The sequence below is a fragment of the Stylophora pistillata genome, chromosome 6 (genome assembly GCF_964205215.1).
Source record: "Stylophora pistillata chromosome 6, jaStyPist1.2, whole genome shotgun sequence".
Taxonomy (NCBI): Eukaryota; Metazoa; Cnidaria; class Anthozoa; order Scleractinia; family Pocilloporidae; genus Stylophora; species Stylophora pistillata.
This window is the reverse complement of record NC_142524.1, coordinates 6,899,946-6,920,387: the sequence shown is the minus strand read 5'-3', so window position 1 is coordinate 6,920,387 and position 20,442 is coordinate 6,899,946. Positions and strand designations below refer to the sequence as shown.

The 20,442-nt window shown below is 39.3% G+C and overlaps 2 protein-coding genes across 4 annotated transcripts; both read left to right on the top strand.

The window, feature by feature from the left end:
- Positions 1 to 5,303: 5,303 nt before the first annotated feature.
- LOC148727999 (uncharacterized) lies at positions 5,304 to 19,233 on the top strand. The gene is made up of 2 exons (XM_088724901.1): positions 5,304 to 6,129; positions 17,006 to 19,233. Exons 1-2 carry the CDS (start codon positions 5,304 to 5,306, stop codon positions 17,977 to 17,979), a joined length of 1,800 nt encoding a protein of 599 aa, XP_088581027.1. The 3' UTR covers positions 17,980 to 19,233.
- Positions 10,374 to 15,122, top strand: LOC148728000 (RNA polymerase II-associated protein 1-like). Of its 3 annotated transcripts, none has more exons than XM_088724443.1 (8): positions 10,374 to 10,519; positions 11,335 to 11,418; positions 11,869 to 12,001; positions 12,746 to 12,911; positions 13,311 to 13,405; positions 13,830 to 13,908; positions 14,191 to 14,253; positions 14,864 to 15,122. In XM_088724443.1, exons 2-8 carry the CDS (start codon positions 11,370 to 11,372, stop codon positions 15,026 to 15,028), a joined length of 750 nt encoding a protein of 249 aa, XP_088580569.1. In that variant the 5' UTR covers positions 10,374 to 10,519; positions 11,335 to 11,369; the 3' UTR covers positions 15,029 to 15,122. The 3 variants fall into 3 exon arrangements, with proteins under 3 accessions (XP_088580569.1, XP_088580570.1, XP_088580568.1); XM_088724444.1 differs by having other exon boundaries at positions 10,431 to 10,519; positions 11,340 to 11,418; XM_088724442.1 differs by lacking the exons at positions 10,374 to 10,519; positions 11,335 to 11,418 and adding an exon at positions 11,160 to 11,334.
- Positions 19,234 to 20,442: the final 1,209 nt, after the last annotated feature.

Below are 20,442 nucleotides of genomic sequence, written 5' to 3'. Positions count from 1 at the left end.
AGTTTCCATAGTAACCAATACATTTTAACTGGTTCTCTTGCTTGAGGAATGGCGGCCCTCCTGTTTACGTCACGTTACCATGGCATCAAGAATAGCCAGGCTCATGTGCATTTTCTTGACAGGTTAGATTTACAGGTAGCACTTCGTGACTCTTATGATGTTTAAGTGTCACGCAAGTCACTTTGGTAACGCCTACTCTGAACAAACTAAGCTGATTTTTTTGGACAGAGAAATGTTTGAAGTAAATTTCTTGGGTGCCGAATGGATTTTCCTCAAGCTGTAAGTTCATGTTTTAACGGTTGAGGAATTTTGGTAGACTTCACACGCAATGCGAAAATTGCAGCAGCCTTTATTCGATTGCTTTGTACAGTTTTAGTGGTTGACAGCTGATATGAGAAACTTTAGTTCACCACTAAATTTTCTCCGGTTCTTATTGGTTTAAATCGATCACGTGAGGCGATAGTGTCCATCCGTGGAGAGACACTATCAGCCCATAGTTCCCGCCCGCGGTAAATACTCGGATGGAGAGTGCCCGTCCGTGGAAATTACCGAGATTGATAGTACTCATCCGTGAAAAGTTTTGAATAGTTTGACAGCCGCGAAGTTAGGCAGATCGGAAAAACAGTGACTTTTCAATTTTGACAGGTATAACGTATTATTTAGCCAATGTACGGTTGCGAACTATTGACATTTGTGAAAAACTGTAGGCGCGGAATAAAATTTAGTGATGAACAATAAAAACAATACAGTGTTTATGTCTCGGAACTATCGGTCTGAGAGTTGCCCCTTGGAAATTTGATGTTCTTAAAAGTAGCATATTTGTTTTTCCCTCGAACTAGCATATTTAGCATATTTAGCATAGCTGCCCTCGAACTAGCATATTTGCCCTGGAAGCTTCGCTTCTCAGGCAAATATTTGTTTAAAGAACATCAAATTTCCGTGGGGCAACTATCAGCCGATACTTCCTCGACAGAAACACTCTATTGTTTAAATAGAAGACTGGAAGAGTGTATGCATGGGCTAGTCAATAGGTTTCAAAGACGCCATTTTGGGCTAAAAATGAGAAGGCGCACAAACGATAACTATTGTCCGCAGCAAAACGAGATGGCTTAAAAATCAGCAGTTTCCTTGTGTGAGATGAATTGTAATTTTGGCAACCATACGCGAAATAGAAATTGTCAAGTTCGAAGAACTTTTGTAGACTTCCATCATTTACTGGTTCAACTTTATTCGGTATTGTCTCTCTAGGCAATTTACTGTCATCCTTTTTTACTTTCATAGGAAACGATCTTTTTCTGAACAGTGACGTTCACAACTATTTATCATCTATTTTGAAGATTTACACGAACCCCCCACGTCTCCTTCACGTTGATTCCAATTTTGCAATTCCCGGACTTACATCCTTCTACGACCTGTAAGTAGTTGAGGGCCATCAGTATTTCTTCTCTTGTTTCTCATAACATAAAGTTTATTTCGCTTTTTGAGGGGTGAGACCAACATTCTTTGACAAGAACTAGCCTCCATTTTGGAGGAATAACAATACTTTTACCACTCTGGAAACCGGGATAAGTTCCTGCTATGATTGGCCAAAAGGGTCCGCGAAAACTTCAAAAAGTCATTTTAAAAACAGTTTGATCCTGGTCAGCGGTCTAGCCCTTTTAGAGGGCATGTAGTTTGTTTGTGGCCCGAGTACCATCATTTGCGCCCGAGCGCAGTGAGGGTGCAAATGATGTTACGAGGAACACAAATAAACTATATACCCGACAAAAGTCATGTGATTATCATTATTATCTATACTCAAGGCCAAATCGTACATATTCAAAAAATAAAATATATATTAGGGCGGCAAATGCCACTTACAGCCCGCACTCTGCTGTTTGGCCCGCGAAAAGGAGCGTTATAGAGAGGGCAGTTTGTCATTTGGCCGCGTGTAGTGGTAAGAATGGTTGTTTCGCTCTGGCAAATCAGCTTTGCCAAATTCTAATCTCCATATTTCTCCACGAAAGATAAAATAGAAAGAAGAACGAAATTCCAGTTTTCTAACATAACTTTTTATTATTATCAACTCTCCAATCAAATTTTTAAAACGAAAAAAGTGAACTAACGACCTTGACCTCGTGTCCTGTAGGTACGCATGCCTTCTGTCCCAGTACTCCGCGGTCTCCTTTGGAGATCCTCTGTTTGGTTCTTTTGTTATTTTACCTTTGACTCAGAAGCACGACATGAAATTCAGAACAGCTGTTTGGGATGAACACATAGGGGTCTTGCGAGCTCTGTCGATACCCTTAGACCAGGTTAACTAAATAAAATGGTTGCTGTAAAATCTACAGAAGGTTTCACCTTTTTCTTGATTTAAAATAAATATTTCCCCGTATGATCGTGAGCCTTTTTCTCTGCCTGACTGTATGTCTAGCTGTTCTTCTGTTTGACTGTTTGTCTGTCTTTTGCCTTGTCTGAGTATCTGTTTGCGTGTCTGTATGCTTAGCTTTCTATCTGCCTGCATTTTTGTCTATCTCTTTATCTTTCTGTCTGACTGTATGTCTGTTCTTCTGTTTGACTATCTGTCTGTCTGTCTGTCTGTCTGTCTGTCTGTCGGTTGTTCTGTTCGTCGTTTGTCTTTCTTCGTTTGTCTATTTCTCTTTCTGTGTGTCTGTGTCTCTCTGTCATTCTGCGAATACAGGATCTGTTTGTAACCTGTGACCTTTTGACAATTGGTGTTCCCTCTGCTTTCGTTCTAGGTTAATTCGTTTTTCTTTGTTCAATTGCTTCAAAGTGTTCGACATGATTTGCTCCACTATTACAAACCAGCTTCCTCCAGTTCCTTGGAGCTTTTTGAAAAGTTCGCTAATCTTCCAGCTGCCCGACAACTCCTACTGAGGAATCGCGACGACCTCGAAGAATACCGTAAAATGTTCCAGAAAATGGCCTCTGCGTAGAGAATAGTGGAATCATTGTGCTATTTAAAGTTGTGAAAATTCATAGATCAATGATAATTATTTCTTTCAAAACAAAAAAAGCAACGGACAGAGAACCAAATCTAGTACTGTTTATTTTCGTTTTCTTTGTTCACTTCAGTCCACTATTACCTCTTCCAAACAGGTAGGGATCTGTCTTTTCTTCACCGTCGGATCAAAATGTGTCTGAGATAAAAATATCAGAATTGACAATCCAGCAAATGTTTTTGCTCGCGCGCGATTGTTCTAAGTGCACCACATGACTGAAAAAAACCAGGAGCCCATCACATAGGCTCCTGATAAAACTAGGGAATATCGGATGATAGACCCCAAGTGATACGCCCCAATATTCAAATCTTACGTCCGCTTCGATATAAGCCCGCTTTTAAATTTGATTCAAGATAAGAGCGTTTTGCTGTTGTTACAGGAGAATGGACATGTTTGTTTGTTCATAATTGGAACCAGAGAACACTGCTCAGAAAAAACCCAAGCAACAAAACATTTTTCTCGCTCGCTGCAAAAACATCTGAAGGATGCTGAACTCAGTAGTCTCCATTTGGTGCAAAAATATGCTGGTAAATTCATACTAGTAGCTCATACTTTTTCTCTAGCGTCACCGTCTCGGAAAACTGTTCGTATCTCGGTAAAGATGACGTCCGCGGACAAATATCCGAGCCTATTTCCCGCCAAATGGAAGCTATCGTCTTGGTATCTTTGCGCCCAACGAAAGAATCTGTTTAGTTACTGTACCTTACAGAGACCGCGTCTCAAATCGAATTCAGTTAGAAATGGTTTCGTTTTCTTCTATAAGCTGTTTATCAACTCAAAGGCAAGAAAATCGATGTTTTCGCAAGTGCACATGTCGGGTTGATGATGAAAATTCATTTCTGAAACGTGATTAGGTGAGGAAGGGTCATTGTGACTTCATTTCTGCCGCGTCGCTTTGGGTACTTCTCCTTTAAAACAAATAACTGCACGGAAATCTCATCGCATTTCAACAAGTGTTTGTTCATTGTTAGCAAGGATTAACGATCACCAAATTTTCCACCTTCTCCATATATGGCTTCCCAGTGAAATCTGAATAAGAGAAGGCAACAATGGTTTTTGCAGTGGCGAGAACACTTTGTGCCGTCATACAAGACGTAATTTTCTCCATTCCCGTTCTAACCTGGTAAATCCGCCATATTGATGGGTGTAGTTCAATTTTGTTACCTTTTGAGTTGTCGTTTATTTGATTCCTGTGGAACTATATGGTATGTAATCTTAGTCATCCTACCCTATCTCCGTACTAGTTGTCCTGGCGTAGGCAATTGAACCAAATTGAATGGATAATTAATTCATCGAACACAATTGCACTCAATTCACTTTATTTCGTTAAATCATGGTTCGATTAACGCGATTAAATTAAAAGCTGCAAATTGTTTTTGAACATAAGAGTTTGTTACATAAGTGGATCAAAGGTTGAATTTGTAAGTGTTGCATGTTTAGAAAACCAGAATAAATTATTTTAAGCCAAATGCGAACTTTTATCTTCGGTTTTGTTCACTATAGGGGGGGGGGGGGGGGGTGAATAGGGGTATGCAAATCCGCCGCTCTGCTGCGATTTGATAACCAAATCCGTCAATCCGTTAAAAAATATTGTTAAATCCGAATCCGTTCGCTACTTGTCTCGTAAAAAGGTGGAAAACGCACCTTGAGCTGTTGTGTGTTAGCTAGGCAATGGCCTTCCCATCGAGCGAATCGCAATTGGTGGGGTACAGTGTCATGGATAGGGGCCTAGGGGTGCGAACACAGCAGACGTCCCAGTGCGTTACTATTTCCCCTAGCGCGTGACATGCAGAGAGTCTAGTCCGTGACATAAAAATACACATACTCAGAAAACAACGCATTTCTGACGATCGTTCAGATCCTCGATCCGAACTTCCTCACAAACAAAATCCAAAATCCGAACCTAAAAAATCGACGAAATCGCGAACCGTTGCAACTTCTGGATCCGCAAATCCGTTAAAATTTTGCTCGAAATCCAAAATCCGGGAAAAATAATTCTCGGAATCCGCCGATCCGTTAGCCTATTCACCCCCCTCACTATACTTTCCGTGTATGAGTGGAAAATGTTGCGCAAACACATTTCTATCTTTTGTCAAAATAACATGCCAATTTTGAAAAGAGAGTTCAACGGGAGAAAATAAGGGAAATAAAAGAAACATATTTTTATCCCCAAACTTAATACAGTCCAAGGTTTGAATAAAAAATGTCAACTAGTAGCAATTAAATTGTCTTTATCTATGTTACCTGACTATGTTCAATTTCTTGTCTTGAAGTTTGTGAAAAAAGGCAAGCAGAGTGAAAATGAGGCAGAGCAAAAGAAAGAATGAACTCCGATGTGCCAATACTGAAAACTGCTTTCCCTCAAAAAGAAATAAGACAACACATTATGGAACTCCCAGGGATGAAAGGCCCTACAAATGTACACAATGTGAGAGGAGCTTCAAAAATCACAAAGGGTTAAAGCAACACAACAGGGTTCATAGCTATGAGAAACCTTATCAATGTACACAGTGTGAGAAGAGCTTCAAGCATCAACGCACATTACATGAACACGCCAGGGTTCACAGTGGTGAGAAACCTTACAAATGTACTCATTGTGACAAAACATTTAATTATTCAACAAATTTGCGAAGACACCTCAGAGTTCACAGTGGTGAGAAACCTTACAAATGTACTCATTGTGACAAAACATTTAATGATCCAGGAAATTTGCAAAAACACTTCAGAGTTCACAGTGGTGAGAAACCTTACAAATGTACTCATTGTGACAAAACATTTAAACTAGCAGGACATTTGCAAACACACCTCAGAGTTCACAGTGGTGAGAAACCTTATAAATGTACTCATTGTGACAAAAAATTTAATCATTCAACAAATTTGCGAAGACACCTCAGAGTTCACAGTGGTGAGAAACCTTACAAATGTACTCAGTGCGACAAAACATTTAATGATGCAGGAAATTTGCAAAAAGACCTCAGAGTTCACAGTGGTCAGAAACCTTACAAATGTACTCATTGTGACAAAACATTTAAACAAGCAGGACATTTGCAAACACACCTCAGAGTTCACAGTGGTGAGAAACCTTACAAATGTACTCATTGTGATAAATGCTATACTGGAAAGTGGAGCCTGACAGTGCATAACAGATCATACCATGGGAATTGGCCTCACAAGTGCAGCTATTGCAGTAAAGGGTTTGAGGATTGGAGGAGCTTGAAGACACACAAGTGTAGACAACTATCTTTAGATAGAGAGAAATTCACTTGTTGGATGTGTGGTGAATTTTGTCACAATTGTTGTGGCATACTTCACCACATGTATGAACACGGTATGAAAAAAGAGTAAACTGATGTTTAGTTGATTATTTTGGGGCACACGGGTTAATTAAGCTTGTGGTCTCTTCTGGTAAGTCCAACACTTGGATAATGTGTTTCGAAGAATGTGGTGGTTTACCTTTGCACAGAGACAGAGAACTTAGAATTGATATAAATGATTTTATATGGCCACACTGACACACAACATTTCTATTTGAGTGTTAAAAATTATTTCACAAAAGAGCAAATTTCAGGTGGCTCAAGTACCAGTTTCCTTGCACAAGGAGCAGGCCACATGTGAGAGAAACACAGAAAGGAAGCATGAGATTTAAAAGACAAAAATTTCAAACAAATATGGTGGCACAAGGCTTTTTCAGTCTATGCAACTTCTCTCTTATTTTGTAAGGTGTTTGGCTACCAGAATGAATTTGATGTATTCAACAGCCACTTCTCTATAGGAGACAGAAACCAAGAAAAAGAAGACAATTCTCTGTGACATAAAGGTTGCTCCGCATCTGAATGAAAAATCCAATTGATACAAAATCTCATTCATTCAAGCCTCAGTAGATAGCATGAAAAATATCACACACTGGGCCTGACATTAACTTTTCAATTGACTGGCCTAGTGACTAGGCTAGTGACATCTTAGATGTTTTTAGATGTTATGACAATTTAAGCCAAACTGGCTAGTAGGAATTGAGAACCACTTGCTTGAATTGAACCACTGAATTTCTACTAGTCTGTGGTTAGTGGGCTACCGTTAGTGTTGAGCCGTGACACAAATAATATGCTTGAAATGTTCAAATTGATATGAGAAAAATTAAGTCAAGTTTAATCTTTAATCCTTATTGCTTTAAGAATAACCAACCCAGGACTAATGGATTTGATTTACTTAAATGACCATTGTTACAGTTACAATTTTATAATCATTGTCTTGTTGCAGTTACAATTTTAATTGTTGTTGCTTTTGGAATAACCAACCCGGGACTAATGGGTTTGATTTTCTTGAATAACCATTGTCTTGTTACAGATACAATAATTGTCAGGGGTAGTTATTTTGTTTTGTTATTGATGAATTTGTGTATGTGAGTGAGGAATTACCCTCTGTAGGGAGGCATTTGAAAATGTTTTGGGTTTAGTTTGGATACATGAAAACAATAAATAATTCACTTGAAAAAAGTTATTACATGGTTTGACCATTTTGCAGTTTGTTAGCAATAGAAAAGTACACAATCATGACTGTAAAAGGATATGCAGCTTTTTGGTCATTTTATTTAGTTATCTCAGATCAAGGAAAATAAACTTTGTGTCTCGAACATGTGCTTTGTCTCTTCACTGTGCATGCGCTGGACCATTGCGTAAGCTTAGCTAATGTAACATCTCCATCCTAAGAAAGGCTAAAAACGGAAATCTAAGTTTCTAACAAAAAGTAACAGCCAAACAAAAAAAAAGGGAAAGAAAACAGAAACAACAAAAATAACAATAAAAACAGAGTTTATATGTGTTTCTCTGAGTGTTTCTTCATCAGTGTTCAGACAGCAAAAAAAGCTTATAAGTCTAGTCTAGCTGGCTCCTTTACAATGTGGCCACTCCTTGTTGTCATAGGCAACTTGTCACTGCCTTGGTTGGAAGATAACGGTGACTTGGCAGGCGCCTGAGGTAATTCTGACGATGACGTCTGAAGAGGTAAGGGCTTTGTCTCATGGCTGTACTCTCCTGGTTGCTAATAACTTGTTCTCCACATGTTGTTGGTGTTTTCTGGAAAGGTAAAAGCTTCAGCTGGAGTCTGTTGCGTCTTAGCTCAGACCCACCCGTTGTCTTGACTATGTAAGACCTTGGTTTACTGGTCTCTTCCTTTACCTCTGCGGGAATCCATTCCTTGGTCTGTGGTTGGAACACGACTACTTGCTCGCCTTGATTTAGTCGTCGAAGCATATGTGTCCCTTGGCGGCCGTAATGGTTCTCTGTGTGTCCTGTCGATTTTGTAGTTGCTCTGTGCGGCTATCAAAAGCTTGTGAACGTTGGAGATGGCCACTGCATGGCAGTTGTGTGCGGTAAGCTCTACGGTTCAACAGCAGAGAAGGTGACGGTAGGTTGCTGTCTACGGGTGTGGTCCGGTATGTCAGCAATGCTAAGTATGGATCTTGTTCCGAGGCTTGTGCTTTTCGTAGAAGGTTCTTTACTTTCTGGACTGACCACTCTACGAAGCCGTTGCTTTGTGAATACAGTGGTGAGCTTGTCACATGGTCAATGCCCCACTGCTTGCAAAAGGCTGTAAATTCTTGACTGTTGTGCTGTGGGCCATTATCAGATATCCATGTTTCTGGTACCCGATTTTCTACAAATATTGACTTGAGATGGTTAATGAGAGTAGTAAATGTAGTGGAGCTCAGCTTTCTCACGATGGGGTACTTGCTGTAATAATCTGTTACCAACAGATATTGGGCGCCTTGGTAGTCGAACAAATCGGTGGCAAGTTTATTGCCAAGGAAAACTGGGTACACAGTGAGGGTGTAAGGGTTCCTTTGGCTGGCTTTTAGAAAACTGTATGCAAGTGGCGCAGTTGAAAGCAATTTCATTAATATCATTTGAGATACCTGGCCAAAAAACACAGTCTCTAGCTTTCAAGTTACACTTTTCTGCCCCCAGATGGCCTTGGTGAATAATCTGAAGTAACTGAGGACGCATGTTGCTTGGAATCAGAAGACGATGTCCCTTCAAGATGAGGCCATTTTCAACACTTAGATCTTCTCTGAAGTTCCAAAACTCTTTTAGGTTAGCAAGACATTCGTTTGGATATTCAGGCCACCCTTGATGAATGACATCCTTCAAATGGCTGAGCACAGTATCTTGAGTTGTGTGGTTTCGTATTTCATCCTGTTTTGCTGGGCTAGCGGGCAAGGTGTGGCTAATGGCATCAACTTCAAGTAGCAGTGTTTCTGAGTCTTCTTCGGGGGATTCCATGCAGCAGATTCTGGTAGGGCATCTGCTACAACGTTTGTTTTGCCTTGAATGTATTTAATTTCCGCGTTGTATTTGGAGATCTTCAGGAGGAGCCTCTGGAGGCGTAGCGATGCACTGGGTATGCTCTTCTTCCATATGCTTTCAAGCCGTTTGTGGTCTGTTTCTACAACCACTTGCTTACCAAAGACGTAGTGGCTGAATCGCTCTAAGGACCAACAGGCAGCTACAAGTTCTCTTTCAATGTCGCTGTATCGGGATTCTGTATCGCTGAGTGATCGGCTTGCATAGCACACCGGTTTACTGTCTTATATGAGTACACACCCAATTCCTTTTAAGCTTGCATCTGATTGAATCACATTGTCTTTTTCTGGATCATAATAGGCCAGCACTGCTGCCTCGGTGATTATTTGTTTGAGACTTTGAAATGCGTTGTGATGCTCTGGTTGCCATCTATACGAAGGGTGTGCCTTTCTTCATCAGATGAAAATCAGATGAAAATCTTCTTCATATGAAATCAGACTTCTGTCTTAGGCGCTTCACTTCTTAAGATCCGAACAGTAACTTTTGTGACTATCATACATTTTTTTTAAAGTTAGATTAGAGAATTTGGTGTTGTATCAAGAGAACTCCGTCTAGCTGATAGGCCCAGCTATTCTCATAGCTTGTTTGTTTTATAATATAGTTAAATTGTTGGGAGAAATTGCATGTTAATTACTTCTAGGCGTTTGAAGTTACGCGAGGATATTATCTCAAATTTTTTCTTTTTGTTACGTGTAACAACCACATTCATCTTAAAGAGGAATATGAAATAAAAATCTGGTAAGATAGAATAACACAAAGTAGGTAATGAACAGCTCTGAAGGACTAAGAATGGCCAAGAATAAAGAAGATGCAAACAGGCTTGGGAATTGCAGCCAAATAATTTAAGCGGCGTAGGCCAACCGTTTTTTTTTTTTTTTTTTCCCAGATGTGTGCCTTAAATAGTAGGCATGTCCTAGATCATGTAAGCATAGATTTTGAGAAACATTGAAACATTCTCGCGCAGCTATTGCATTTAAAAGAGGAATCAGTTGATGTGTACTTTATTCATTCTCATTTCTGGACCCCTCTCAGGTCAATGGCCCTTCGTCAGGTGCGTAATATTGAGTCATTTCTGCTGCCCTTCTGCGTAGGTGCTCTTCAACCCGCTGATTGGATGTTCCTTCCCATAGTGGATCTGTACAACCTGGCAACAAGTGTGTGAGTATTCATCAACGTTCGCAATTCTGTTTTATACTGAATTGTAACTTTCGGCTCTTTGGGGAAATGTGAAGATGCAAAAGTTTAAACAAGTGGCGATATCACGAGCTCATTATGTGGCGATGTGAGCTGTTTGCGCTTCTCTCTGCCTTTTCACGATACAGATATTCTTGGCTAAGTGTTCGTGGTGTGCAATTCGCTCCGAATTTTGCTGAGCTTTATATGCTTTCAAATTCTGTGTAGAATTGCGCGCCATCTTTTCAGCCGAATTAAGACGGAAATCAATTTTAACTCAAACTCTCGCATTTTTCCGCCCGCAGCAGGCATGCAATTCGTGGGGGAGAGGGAAGGGTGGATAATGTGTTGCTTGTGAGTTTGCATCGCCGCCATTTCTATAGATTTAGTTTTACGATACTCTGAATTGAAATAACGAGTATGGTTCTAACCAAACGAAGCCGAAATACCTTGGAATTTAATACACAGTTGATAGATTAATTTTGTAGTACTTGAACAATCAATACTTGTTGGGCAGATGTATAGGAACCGTTTTATTTTATACAAACCGAAGACCAAAACCATGAAATGGTTCCATTTAAGACTCGGATGACATTCCTTCTGTGAATTGAATTGTTTGTCGATTTATTCTGTCAGTGAAATGAGGGGCGAGAGCATCGCTACCATCTCAGGCTCTGCAGTTTCCATAGTAACCAATACACTTCAACTGATTCTCTTGCTTGAGGAATGGCGGCCCTCCTGTTTACGTCACGTTACCATGGCATCAAGAATAGCCAGGCTCATGTGCATTTTCTTGACAGGTTAGATTTACAGGCAGCACTTCGTGACTCTTACGATGTTTAAGTGTCACGCAAGTCACATCGCTCACGCCTACTCTGAACAAAGTAAGCTGATTTTTTTTTAACAGAGAAACGTTTGAAGTAAATTTGTTGAGTGCCGAATGGATTTGCTTCGATCTGTAAGTTCATGTTTTAACGGTTGAGGACTTTCGTTGGACTGCATACGCAATGCGAAAATTGCAGCAGCCTTTATTCGATATGAGGAAATAGAGGACTGGAAGAGTGTATGCATGGGCTAGTCAATAGGTTTCAAAGACGCTATTTTCGGCTAAAAATGAGAAGGCGCACAAACGATAATTATTTGCGGCAGCAAAACGAGATGGCTTAAAATCAGCAGTTTCCTTGTGTGAGATGAATTGTAATTTTGGCAACCATACGCGAAATAGAAATTGTCAAGTTCGAAGAACTTTTGTAGACTTCCCTCATTTACTGGTTCAACTTTATTCAGTTTTGTCTCTCTAGGCAATTTACCGTCATCCTTTTTTACTTTCATAGGAAACGATCTTTCTCTGAACAGTGGCGTTCACAACTATTTATCATCTCTTTTGAAGATTTACACAAGCCCCTCACGTCTCCTTCACCTTGATTTCAATTCTGCAATTCCTGGACTTACATCCTTCTACGACCTGTATGTAGTTGAGTTCTATCAGTATTTCTGCTTCTGTTTCTCATGACATAAAGTTTATTTCGCTTTTTGAGGGGTGAGACCAACATTCTTTGACAAGAACTAGCCTCTATTCTGGAGGAATAACAATACTTTTACCACTCTGGAGACCGAGATAAGTCCCTGCAATGATTGGCCTAAAGGGTCCGCGGAAACTTTAAAAAAATCATTTTAAACACTGATGGTCAAAATAAGGCATTGTGGGATCGCAACTGTTTGATCCTGGTCAGCGGTCTAGCCATTTTGGAGGGCATCTAGTTTGCTTGTGGCCCGAGTAGCATCATTTGCGCCCGAGCGAAGTGAGGGTGCAAATGATGTTACGAGGGACACAAATAAATTATATGCCCGACCAAAGTCATGGAATTTTTATTATTATCAATACTCAAGGCCAAATCGTACAAATTCATGTAATAAAATATATATTGGAGCGGTAAATGCCATTTACAGCCCGCAATTTGCTGTTTGACCCGCGAAAAGTAGCGTTTTAGAGAGGGAAGTTTGTCATTTGGCTGCGTGTAGTGGTAATATTGGTTGTTTCGCTCTGACAAATCAGCTTTGCCAAATTCTAATCTCCATATTTCTCCACGAAAGATAAAATAGAAAGAAGAACGAAATTCCAGTGTTCTAACATAACTTTTTATTATTATCAACTCTCCAATTAAATTTTGACAAAAAGTGAACTCACGACTTTGACCTTGTCTCCTGTAGGTACGCATCCCTTCTGTCCCAGTACTCCGCGGTCTCCTTTGGAGATGCTCTGTTTGGTTCTTTTGTTATTTTACCTTTGGCTCAGAAGCACAACATGAAATTCAAAACAGCTGTTTGGGATGAACACATAGGGGTCTTGCGAGCTCTCTCGATACCCTTAGACCAGGTAAACTAAATAAAATGGTTGCTGTAAAATCTACAGAAGGTTTCATCTTTTTCTTGCTTTAAAATAGCCAACTTTTTCCTCCCCTAATGTCTTGTTCTCTTCTATATTCTCTACCACTGATGCATAGAACTTCCGCCGTTCATCCTCAAGATCCTTACTCAAGGCAATAAAATTTACAAAATGCAACTATTTTATAGCTTCCCGCTTTTGCGAAGTATTGTGACTCTTACTTACACTTTTCACTCATTGCTGGACATTTCTCCACTTTTTTGTACAGAAATCCGGTTTTTTACCAAACCTTGCGAAGAGGGTTAAAGTAACCATTTTGTATAAGATTGCCATATGACTTTAAATGTACAATTCGATGGCAAGTGCGATATTATTCTCTGTTTCCTTTAGCTACCCATCCCTGTGGAGGAATACCTGTATCCTGTTGAACAAAACCAGTCATTACTGGCGCTCTATTTACGAGCTCTTGCCACCGAAACAGTCAGGTAAGTGCGACAAATACGCTTTGCTCTTGTCCATAAATACATGTTGATCGAGCAGTTTTAGAATTGAGCGTCGAAAGTTATTCGGGAATGCTTTGGTTTTTACTTTATTTCCCTCTGTGATCGGTCCACGAACAATTTCCCTTTATTACTCTAAGGGATTTAAGGAATACTGTGTTGAAATAGACGCCGCCCTATAATTAGCTCGTGAACAGGCCTCTAATTTTTACTGTTGTCTCCCGCACAAGCATTAATTTCTTCGCCTACGGGAAAATATTAGGCCATAAGCAATGCGAGCCAGCGAGAGGTCAGCAAAGCCCGCCAACGTTCTCCCCACCCCTCTGAAATATTTCCAATGGCGGACAAAGGCACGTTGCATTTTCCATGTCATCCTAATTTTTTTTTTTTGCTTTTTATTTTTGTTTAGGTCGCAGTGGTCCCCTTTCTTTTACCTTGTAGCTGTTCATCACGTTAATTCTTTTGTTTTCCAAAGAGTCGACCCTGAGGTGAGTATGAACTGTTTTATGATAGTGTTATACAGCCTCGCTGCTCGCTTGATTTCGTTTGCGAAAGGCAGACTACTTGCAATTGCGTGTATTTCGACTTACCCTGCGGGCTCGTCAAAATATGTTACGACTTGTTCAAATACTCAACGATACTCGACACTAAAACGTCTATTAACAATTGAGAAAGTAATATTAAGAATCACTTGTACAGGCCACATATCCAGTAATGTTCCCCTTGTCATGCAATGTTTTCTTTTTTCATAATCTTTTATTTTATCCTAGGATTCACATGAATTAAAAAAGAAGGTAAATTTTTTGAAGCAAGTTCTCGCAGTGAATAATGAGGTAACTGTTTTACTTGGTTTATTGCATGCTCATTTTTTTCTGTTGTTTCTTGGTTAGTAATTCCATCCGTCAGTCATTCAATCCGCCAGTGAGTAGCTTGGTCAGTCATCTCTATCGTGCTGCTGTTTGCCTATCAGTCTGATCATCTTTCTGTTAGTCTATCTAGATGTCTATCTTTCCCCGTACCTGAGTCTGAATATCTGTATGGCTATCTCCCCGTATGATCGTGAGCCTTTTTTTCTGCCTGACTGTATGTCTGTTCTTCTGTTTGACTGTTTGTCTGTCTTTTGCCTTGTCTGAGTATCTGTTTGCGTGTCTGTATGTTTAGCTTTCTATCTGCCTGCATTTTCGTCTATCTCTCTATCTTTGTGCCTGACTGTATGTCTGTTCTCCTGTTTGACTATCTGTCTGTCTGTCTGTCTGTCTGTCGGTTGTCCTGTTCGTCGTTTGTCTGTCTTCGTTTGTCTATTTCTCTGTCTGTGTGTCTGTTTCTCTGTCTGTTTATCATTCTGCGAATAAAGGATCTGTTTGTGACCTGTGACCTTTTGAAATTGGTGTTCCCTCTCCCTTCGTTCTAGGTTAATTTGTTTTTTATGTTTGATTGCTTCAGAGTGTTCGACATGATTTTCTACACTATTACAAACCAGCTTCCTCCAGTTCCTTGGAGCTTTTTGAAAAGTTCGCTAATCTTCCAGCTGCCCGACAACTCCTACTGAGGAATCGCGACGACCTCGAAGAATGCCGCAAAATGTTCCAGAAAATGGCCTCTGCGTAAAGAATAGTGGAATTATTCTGCTATTTAAAGTTGTGGAAATGCATAGATCAATGATAATTATTTCTTTCAAAATAAAAAAAGCAACGGACAGAGAACCAAATGTAGTACTGTTTATTTTCGTTTTCTTTGTTCACTTTAGTCCACTATTACCTTTTCCAGACAGGTAGGCATCTGTCTTTTCTTCACCGTCGGATCAAAATGTGGCCGAGATAAAAATATCAGAACTTACATTCCATCAAATGTTTTTGCTCGCGCGCGATTGTTCTAAGTGCACCACATGACTGAAAAAAACCAGGAGCCCATCACATAGGCTCTTGATAAAACTAGGGAATATCGGATGATATACCCCAAGTGATACGCCCTAATATTCAAACCTTACGTCCGCTTCGATATAAGCCCCGCTTTTAAATTTGATTCAAGACAAGAGCGGTTTGCTGTTGTTACAGGAGAATGGACATGTTTGTTTGTTCATAATTTGAACCAGAGAACAATGATCAGAAAAAATCCCAAGAAACAAAACATCTTTCTCGCTCGCTGCAAAAACATCTGAAGGATACTGAACTCAATAGCCTCCATTTGGTGCAACAATATGCTGGTAAATTCATAGTAGTGGCTCATACTTTTTGTCTAGCGTCACCGTCTCGGAAAATTGTTCGCATCTCGGTAAAGACGATATCCGCGGACAAATATCCGAGCGTATTTCCCGCCAATTGGAAGCTATCGTCTTAGTATCTTCGCGCCTAACGAAAGAATCTGTTTAGTTACAGTACCGTACAGAGACCGCGTCTCAAATCGAATTCTGTTAGAAATGGTTTCATTTTCTTCTATTAGCTGTTTATCAACTCAAAGCCAAGAAAATCGATGTTTTCGCAAGTGCACATGTCGGGTTGATGATGAAAATTCATTTCTGAAACGTGATTAGGTGAGCATGGGTCATTGTGACTTCATTTCTGCCGCGTCGCTTTGGGTACTTCCCCTTTAAAACAAATAACAGCAAGGAAATCTCATCGCATTTCAACAAGTGTTTGTTCATTGTTAGCAAGGATTAACGATCACCAAATTTTCCACCTTCTCCATATATAGCTTCAATGAAATCTGACAAAGAGAAGGCAACAATCGTTTTTTGCAGTGGAGAGAACACTTTGTGCCGTCATACAAGACGTAATTTGCTCCGTTCCCGAGCTAACCTGGTAAATCCGCCATATTCATGGGTGTAGTTCAATTTTGTTATCTTTTGACTTGTGGTTTATTTGATTCCTGTGGAACTATAAGGTATGTAATCTTATTCACCCAACTCTAGCTCCGTACTAGTTGTCCTGGCGTAGGCAATTCAACCAAATTGAATGGATAGTTAAAGAATCGAACACAATGCACTCAATTCACTTTATTTCGTTAAATCATGGTTCGATTAAATTAAAAGCTGCAAATTGTTTTTGAACACAAGAGTTTGTTACATAAGTGGATCAAAGGTTGAATTTGCAAGTTTTGCATGTTTAGAAAACCAGAATAAATTATTTTAAGCCAAATTGGAACTTTTATCTTCGGTTTTGTTCACTATACTTTCCGTGAATGAGTGGAAAATATTGCGCAAACACATTTCTATCTTTTGTCAAAATAACATGCCAATTTTGAAAAGAGAGTTCAACGAGAGAAAATAATGGAAATAAAAGAAATATATTTTGATTCCCAAAACTTAATCCCGTCCAAGGTTTGAATAAAAAACTGATGTCAACTAGTAACAATTGAAATGTCTTTATCTATGTTACCTGACTATGTTCAATTTCTTGTCTTGAAGTTTGTGAGAAAAGGCAAGTAGAGTGAAAATGAGGCAGAGCAAAAGAAGGAATGTACTCAGATGTGCCAACACTGAAAACTGCTTTCACTCAAAAACAAATCAGACAACACATTTTGGCACTCCCAGAGATGAAAGGCCTTACAAATGTACACAATGTGACAAGAGCTTCAAAAATCAAAGAGGGTTAAAGCAACACAACAGGGTTCATAGCGATGAGAAACCTTATCAATGTACACAGTGTGAGAAGAGCTTCAAGCATCAACGTGTGTTACATCAACACAGTAGGGTTCATAGTGGTGAGAAACCCTACAAATGTATGCAATGTGAGAAAACATTTAATCATTCATCATGTTTGCGAAGACACCTCAGAGTTCACAGTGGTGAGAAACCTTACAAATGTACTCATTGTGACAAAACATTTAATCGAGCAGGAAATTTGAAAATACACCTCAGAGTTCACAGTGGTGAGAAACCTTACAAATGTACTCATTGTGACAAAACATTTAATCATTCAACAAATTTGAAAATACACCTCAGAGTTCACAGTGGTGAGAAACCTTACAAATGTACTCATTGTGACAAAACATTTAATCAAGCAGGAACTTTGAAAGTACACCTCAGAGTTCACAGTGGTGAGAAACCTTACAAATGTACTCATTGTGACAAAACATTTAATCGAGCAGGAAATTTGCAAAGACACCTCAGAGTTCACAGTGGTGAGAAACCTTACAAATGTACTCATTGTCACAAAACATTTAATCATTCAACAAATTTGAAAATACACCTCAGAGTTCACAGTGGTGAGAAACCTTACAAATGTACTCATTGTGACAAAACATTTAATCAAGCAGGAACTTTGAAACTACACCTCAGAGTTCACAGTGCTGAGAAACCTTACAAATGTACTCATTGTGACAAATACTTTACTGCAAAGTCAAACCTGACAGTGCATAACAGATCATACCATGGGAATTGGCCTCACAAGTGCAGCTATTGCAGCAAAGGGTTTGAGGATCAGAGGAGCTTAAAGACACACAGGTGTAGACAACTATCTTTAGACAGAGAGAAATTCACGTGTTGGATGTGTGGTAAATTTTGTCACAATTGTTGTGGCATACTTCACCATATGTATGAACATGGTATGAAAAAACAGTAAACTGATATTTTTTTAATCATTCTGGAGCAAAAGTGTTATTGAGGGTTGATATCTCTTCCGGTTAAGTCCAGCCCTTGGATAACCTTGATAATGTGTGCTGAAAAATCTGGTGGTTTACTCTTAGTTTTGGAACTGAGAAGTAAATAATCATGTTGCATTTGAGTTTGTTGTTATTTTATTACAGTAACTGTACTTAGATTAAAGCATTTTTAGTAGTAATACTATAATTTAGCATATATTTGATGTTCATGTTTTCTTCAACTGCTTAGTTTAGTCACTGTTGAATAGTTAACCATAGACAATATTACCAAGGTGTGGAATTTTACCATGTACTGAGTGACTGCATGTTTTGCCTAAATTCATTTCTCTTTTTAGTGATGATTGTAAATTCACTCAGTGTTTGCATGCTACTCTTTTAGGTCTTGCTGAATTTCTAAATTCAAAACTTGCTTGTATCTGTTTAAACTACCAACTCTATTATCACCTCAAACTAGTATTATTTGTTTTTCTTTTTTTGGTATAAACAAATCAGATCATGTTTCTGTAGGATCAGTCGATATGTTGGTCAAGAGTCGGTGGATACTCCACCAGTAGGTCGGTCAACACTCAATCAACAATTGGTCAATAGTCAGCTGATACTTAGGTTTACACTCCATTAATATTCAGTTGATACTTGGTCGATACTCAGTTAAGACTGAGTTGATAGTCGGTCAATGTAACCGTGGAGATTATCAACATCAAAATTGATTTGCGAAAGATGAAGTCGAGTTTAACCTGAAGTCCTGTAATTGCCTACAGAATAACCAGACCAGGGCTACTGGGTTTTGATTTACTGGTACTTAAAAAAGAATTGTCTTGTTACAGTTGCCATCAAGGTAAAGTATCCATACTATGGTGGTTATTTGTGTTTTTTCATTGTTGAATTAGTTTAGTTAAGTGAGGAATAACTTCTGCAGGAAGGGATTTGAAAATGTTCAGTTTCTTGTTTTAAGATAAATCGCATAGGACTTAAAGCTCTGTGTAAGTGAATAATATCGTAAAGCCGTGTATGGGAGTTTATAGACTATGAGCAGTCCCCCTTTTCAGCTAAATCTGTTATGTGAATAAAAGAAAAATCAATGAAAAAAAAAGTGATGTTGGTGCACTGAGGGGAATTCTTGGAGTGATGGCAATGTACCCTGGTAGCTCCACAAGGGAGGTGCTTGAGGGCTCTGTAACTCTGTAAATAATAAAGCAAATAAACTTCAACCTCTATATAGTGTTGTTTGTGTTACTTTCGTTTTGTTCTTTGATAGCAATTTTAGGCCATTTGGTTGAGTTTTAGCTGAGCTCGACTCATCACTGTAATGCCTGCACTAAGAAGAATTAGAATGGGATGAGAACTCTGCTAATGCTCAATGAAATGGCTTGAAAATCATTACCAAAGAACAAAAATAACGCAAACAACAGTATCTGAAAGCTAAAGTTTATTTGCTTAAAGTCACAACAACCCAGTTTGGGGTAACTGCGTCTTTATAAGACCATACGCGATGCTTCACAGAACAGGAGGGGTAAATAGAGGTGAGAGAAAAAAAATTCACAGTATAACATTGATTCCTCACTGATCGTGAAGGGAATACTTACTAAAATTGCACCAGTTTGCTTATACTTGCTGGGTGTGGCATGGAATTTCCACTGCGGTATTTATTTGTCATATACAAGTCCATCACTCACTTATTATTTACGGAGTTACAGAGATGTGTCGAAAACGAAGACCTAACACCTAAGACCCACTGGTCTAAAACGAAGACCCACTGGTCTAAAAGAAAGACCCACTGGTCTAAAACGAAGACCCACGGGTCTAAAACGAAGACCCACTGGTCTAAAACGAAGACCCACTGGTCTAAAAGAAAGACCCACTGGTCTAAAACGAAGACCCTCGGGTCTAAAACGAAGACCCACTGGTCTAAAACGAAGACCCACTGGTCTAAAACGAAGACCCATTGTTTTAAAAACCATTTTTTTTCAAGGAAAGGCTATACACTAAGCTAAATTGCTCTCATTTCTGTGGGGCATAACTCAAATTGTTATCTCAGCATGCGACTGACTTGAGAATTACGTTATCTCAGTTGGTACAACACATGTCAAATTGTGTAATGTAATTAAATTCTAAGAATATAGCAATATACGTTTTAGTGACGATTTTGGTATATTTTGTCGTCACAAATATTCTGTTTTTCAAATGCATATTGAGCAAATTACGATGAGGCAACTTCATTACTTTGCTACACTGTCTGTATCACATAAAGGCATAAAGGTAAACTGTGCGTGAATGGCTAATTTATTCACCACAGGCTACAAGGATGATCTCACACCACTAGTGGCCAAAATAGCAAAACTGCCGCTAGTGGCTAAAATGGCAAAAGTGCAACTAGTGGCTAAAATGGCAAAACGGTCACCTGTGCCCAAAATGGCAAAATTGCC

Excerpts from the sequence above, each read along its gene's own strand:
- LOC148728000 (XM_088724442.1), top strand. The coding sequence starts at position 11,175 with ATGAGGGGCGAGAGCATCGCTACCATCTCAGGCTCTGCAGTTTCCATA. Across the intron at positions 11,335-11,868 it reads CATGTGCATTTTCTTGACAG|GAAACGATCTTTCTCTGAAC; the intron begins GTTAGATTTACA and ends TTACTTTCATAG. Across the intron at positions 13,406-13,829 it reads CTTGCCACCGAAACAGTCAG|GTCGCAGTGGTCCCCTTTCT; the intron begins GTAAGTGCGACA and ends ATTTTTGTTTAG.
- LOC148727999 (XM_088724901.1), top strand. The coding sequence starts at position 5,304 with ATGAGGCAGAGCAAAAGAAAGAATGAACTCCGATGTGCCAATACTGAA. Across the intron at positions 6,130-17,005 it reads ATGCTATACTGGAAAGTGGA|GGTTAAAGCAACACAACAGG; the intron begins GCCTGACAGTGC and ends AAAATCAAAGAG.